This window comes from Musca autumnalis, unplaced genomic scaffold (assembly GCF_047663935.1).
Source record: "Musca autumnalis isolate F117 unplaced genomic scaffold, ASM4766393v1 scaffold_6, whole genome shotgun sequence".
In the NCBI taxonomy this organism is placed as follows: domain Eukaryota; kingdom Metazoa; phylum Arthropoda; class Insecta; order Diptera; family Muscidae; genus Musca; species Musca autumnalis.
The window spans coordinates 5,088,507-5,093,593 of record NW_027412199.1 but is presented as its reverse complement, the minus strand read 5'-3'; the positions used below and the strand labels follow the sequence as shown (position 1 = coordinate 5,093,593).

General features: G+C 40.7%; 1 protein-coding gene across 1 annotated transcript; it reads right to left on the bottom strand.

Annotated features, from left to right (window-relative positions):
- Positions 1-689: 689 nt before the first annotated feature.
- LOC141388130 (uncharacterized) lies at positions 690-2,911 on the bottom strand. Its single transcript, XM_073958174.1, has 2 exons — positions 2,135-2,911; positions 690-761 (listed from the first exon to the last, which is right to left on the bottom strand). Exons 1-2 carry the CDS (start codon positions 2,909-2,911, stop codon positions 690-692), a joined length of 849 nt encoding a protein of 282 aa, XP_073814275.1.
- Positions 2,912-5,087: the final 2,176 nt, after the last annotated feature.

Below are 5,087 nucleotides of genomic sequence, written 5' to 3'. Positions count from 1 at the left end.
TTTGAAAATTAAAGCGCAAATTTTGGCGTCACTTATACAAGACAACATAACCTTACTAAGCTTATATTTTTTGTTTTTTTTTTGGAAGACATAGTGGCTTTATTTACACACGTAACCCTATAAATAATAACCGATAACTTTTGGGAAAACTGGCGTCATTATCATACATAAAAATAAAGAAAACTTGGAGGTTAGATAACCTCAATTTATAAACTCAACCTTTACGAACATTTAATCCTTTATTATGTTTACGTCAATGTAAATAAAAGAAAAAGAGGAGAAAAATAAAAAAGGGTACGGAGGTAGCCGTCACGGCGGGAACTGAAGTGGAAGGACCAGTGGCTCTATCAATTTCCGCCATCAATTCGTCGTATACCGCATGTGAAGACTTTTTAAATACTCCTCCTTCCCTCTCAAACAAAATTGATGAACCAAAGCCTGAACTTTTCGAAACCTGTTCACGATAGACAAAGGCTGTTCAGTGATTAGGGGTTCTGGAGGAGCGAGCAAAGGGGCACCGATCAAGAAGTGTCCTGGAGTCAAGGCAACGATGTCAGTAGAACTATCTGACATAGGGCAAAGCGGTCGAGAATTCAGACAAGCTTCGATTCTCGCTAAGACCGTAGCCAACTCTTCGAAAATGTAGCGGAGAGTACGAGCCTGCTTTCGAAAATGCAATTTAAAACTTTTTACTCCAGCTTCGCAGAGCCCACCCATGTGTGGAGCTCCAGCTGGAATAAATTGCCACGATAGGCCTTGAACTGCATAATTAGATGAAACAGTTCCTGAACATTCTCCAAGAAACGACCTAAAATCTCTTTCTATTTCTCTGGAAGACCCGACAAAATTCGTGCTATTGTCCGACAATACGGACCGAGGACAACCACGTCGAGCAACAAACCTATGAAATGCTGCCAAGAAATTTGCAGTCGATAAATCTGAGACTGCTTCCAAATGAATCGCTTTCGTAGAGAAGCACACGAAATCGCAAATGTACCCTTTGGTAATTTTACAGGCACGACCCGTAAAGGATTTTACATCGAAAGGCCCAGCGAAATCTACACCAGTTGTAGTAAAAGGCCTATTAATCTCGGTTCGTTCTGGTGGAAGCGCAGCCATAACTTGACTTCTAGAACACTTCTTTTCTAATATGCAAACTCTGCACCGATTAATCACCGAACGAATCAGACTTTTCAATCGAGGAACCCAATATTCAATTCTAAGAATCCTCAACATCAATTGATTTCCTCCATGAATGGAAGTCTTGTGCACAAATTCCACTAAAAGCTTTACAAAGCGACAATTATAGGGCAGTATTATCGGATGCCTTTCCGTATACGTAAGAGTAGGAGAATTTACTAATCTTATACCATAATCATCCAAGTAGGGGTTAAGAGGAACCAAAGAACTCTTACTATTAAGCGGATTTCTTTCTAATAAATCCCTATATTCGTCCGCATAGTAAATTTTGTGTGTGAAAATTATCAATCTAGTACGGGCGAAATTGATTTCCGACGAAGCAATAGTGGTGTCAGTGTAAACAAAATTACTTCTATGTCTTGGATGAGTACGATGGAAGAATCTAAATATATACGAGACAACACGAAGAGCTCTACCCAAGCAAGAGAATCTAGCAAGAAAGTCCTCAGAGCTCGTAAAGAAAGAGGCATGACTTTTCACCGAACGCTTTTCATTATCGGTTTCAAGTGCCGACAGATCACGAATTGACCATTTAGATTTTTGTGGCCCATGTGGCCCATGCCACCAAAGAGAGGAATTGGCTAGATCAGAAGGAGCAAGACCACGACTTCCTAAATCAGCGGGATTATCCTCAGATTTAACGTGGTACCAATTGTGATTACCAACGTTTTCTTGGATACGACAAACGCGATTAGCTACAAACGTAGTCCAAGTCGAAGGAGAGGACTATAGTTGAGTCCGTCCAACAATAAACCTGACGAAACTCAATATCAATTTCCCGAACTATAGTTTTTAGAAGCTCAGAATCCAAAACAGCACCGCAGAGTTCTAAACGTGGCAGAGAAATTGATTTTATGGGGGCCACCCTAGTTTTACACGATAGTAAATGGACGAAAATATCTCCACTAGGCGACTCAAATCTAATATAAATTACCCCCGCGTATGCTTTTTCCGAGGCATCGGAAAAAACATGGAGTTCAGCCGAACAATCAGGAGTATACTGAACCCATCTGGGAATCCTAACCGAATTAACATCCATGCAGGAATCTACAAATTTGCGCCAATCGGCATCTGTGGCTGACGAAAGGGAGTTATCCCAACCAATATTGTCCAACCACACCTTTTGCATAACCATTTTAGCAACGACAATAACTGGTCCTAACCAGCCCACAGGATCAAATAATTTTGCAATGGCGGATAAAACTTCCCGTTTAGTATATGAAGCCTTTTTCGCGATTGGAGCGACCTCAAAGTAAAATGTGTCCAACTGTGCATTCCATCTTATTCCTAACGGCTTAGATCCACTAGATTCTACAAAGGAAAATATTTTCTCATCTAGCAAACGATCAGGAGAAATTCCTTCGAGAATCGATCTATTGTTCGCTGTCCACTTCCGAAGTTCGAATTTCGCTGAAGAAAGCGCGGAAACTAATTGATCCCTAGCAGTTAAAGCTGTCTCCACGTCATGTGTTCCCGCCAACACGTCGTCAACGTACATACATTTGCGCAAAATGTGCGCTGCGAGTGGGAAATCGGTCTCGGTGTCTACGGCCAGTTTTAATAGCGTTCTAATTGCTAGATAGGGTGCACAATTTACACCAAAAGTCACCGTATGTAATTCAAAGTCTTGGACCGGTTTCGTGGGGGAATCATGGAAGAGAATTCTCTGAAGCGAAGCATGTTTTGGATCGACGCGAATCTGCCTATACATCTGGGTAATGTCCGAATTGAAAACATATTTAAAAACACGCCACCGCAGAATCAACAAAACTAAATCAAGCTGCAAAGTGGGTCCGACATAAAGCAAGTCGTTCAGACTATTCCCGCTAGATGTTTTGAAGGAAGCGTTAAAGGCTACCCGAAGTTTAGTGGTCTGTTTATCAGGGTTTATGACGGGATGGTGAGGCAAATAAGAAGATAAAGTATCAGTAGAGGAACTGGGGGATACTAACCTCATGTGGTCAAGATCTAAATATTCTTGTCATAAACAACCTTAACGTCCGATTTTCGCAATAAAGACGATTCATTTCAAAGGTATTGCTCTAAAACGGTTTCTCGCGACCTACCCAAAAATTCTGTAGGATCTATGTCAGGTTAAATTGGCAGTGTTACTATATATCTACCGTCCGACATTCTACGTGTAGTTTTCAAATAATTATCTTCACAAAAGCGATCAGAAGGAGACATTATACTTCGTTTTGGAGGTTCCTCTAGCTCCTGTAATAGTCCGTAGTTATAAATAAAACACGTCTGAATTATTCTCGAACTCCGTAAAAAGTAATTTTTATTATATTCTCATATTTGATATTTACATGACATTATTGTCTATGCTACCGATACTACAGATACTATTTTTTTTTATTTTATTTTTTTTCAAATTTAATATAAACAAATTATTCTGATTACATTCGATACTCCTGGAATCGTATTGGCTTTTGACATCTGCGTTTGGCTGGCAATAGTCGCCCCTGTTGCGGCGATCCCAAGTCCCCCGTTGGCAATACGATCGAAGGAGATTGATTGCCCGTGGTTCGGGCACAAGGCTTTGTTTTATTTCCTTCGTTCACAAGTGGATTGAACTATGATTCATTTATACTGTCGTCAATTGAAATTCGTTTAAGATGTGCAACGTTCCGTCGCTTCCTTCTTCCATTTTCCGTCGATTCAACCAAAGCTTCAGAACCACTCCTTTTCAATACTTTGTGTATGTTTGGCTCAAATGGTGAGTCTAACTTATTCATCACAACCTGCCGTTTTAATATGACCATGTCCCCTTCTTTTATATCGATATGCTTAGCATTTCTCTTGGAATCTGCATACACCTTTCCTTTTTCTTTTTGTTCTTTGTCGGGATCATGCAGCTCTTCGTCGATTTCCAATGGCTGTGTTATAGTTGGAAGCTTATCTCTTATCTTCCGATTGAACATCAATTCGGCTGGCGACTTCAATGTTGTTGAGTGTGGTGTTGATCGATACATCAACAAATATTTCAACAATTCTGCTTTCCAGTTGCTTTTTGTTGCTTGACTTATTTTCAGAACCTTCAATAGTGACCGATTTTGCCGCTCAACCTCACCATTTTGCTGGGGCCAGTATGGTGTCGTGTTTATCAATTTAATGTTGTTTATTTCGCAGTAATTTCGAAACTCAGCGCCAAGCTGTGGTCCATTATCTGCCGTAATGGATACTGGAAATCCAAATCGCGCAAAAATGATTTCCAATCGATTTATGGTTTCCATTGTATCGATCTTTGTCATTATCTCGACCTCCATGAAACGACTGTAGTAATCAACGATGACAAATAGGTGGTGACCCGAAGGTAATGGTCCACAAAAATCCACCGCTAGGTGCTGCCACGGTTCTGATGGTAATTCGGTTCTGCGTATCGGTTCTGGATTAGACGGTATACTAACGAGGGTACAACCTTGACACCTTTTTACCATGGCCTCAACATTTTGATCGATTCTAGGCCACCATACTTTTGCTCGTAGACGTCTTTTCATTACCGTCATACCTGGATGTCCTTCATGGGCCAAATCTAGTACACGACTCCGCAAGTCCGACGGAATGACAATACGTGTGCCTCTTAATAGTATACGATCTGCAAAACTCAATTCTGTTTCATATACTTTGTATGATTCAGCAGCACCAACCCATTCTTGATTCATAATTGCATTTCTTACTGCTTGAATTTCATGGTCGTTGTCAGACGCTTGTACTATTTCCTGAAGCTTCATCGCCTTTGGAGTTACATGCGATAGCAGCCAATTGACATAATAATCTGAGTCTTCGCACCGTTCTCCAGTAATTTCAATGTTAGCTATTGAACCAACGGCCAGTCGCGATAGTGGATCGGCTATATTTGACTTACCAGGCCGGTAGATTAC

Excerpts from the sequence above, each read along its gene's own strand:
- LOC141388130 (XM_073958174.1), bottom strand. The coding sequence starts at position 2,911 with ATGTATAGGCAGATTCGCGTCGATCCAAAACATGCTTCGCTTCAGAGA. Across the intron at positions 762-2,134 it reads CGGAAAAAGCATACGCGGGG|TTCAAGGCCTATCGTGGCAA; the intron begins GTAATTTATATT and ends CTAATTATGCAG.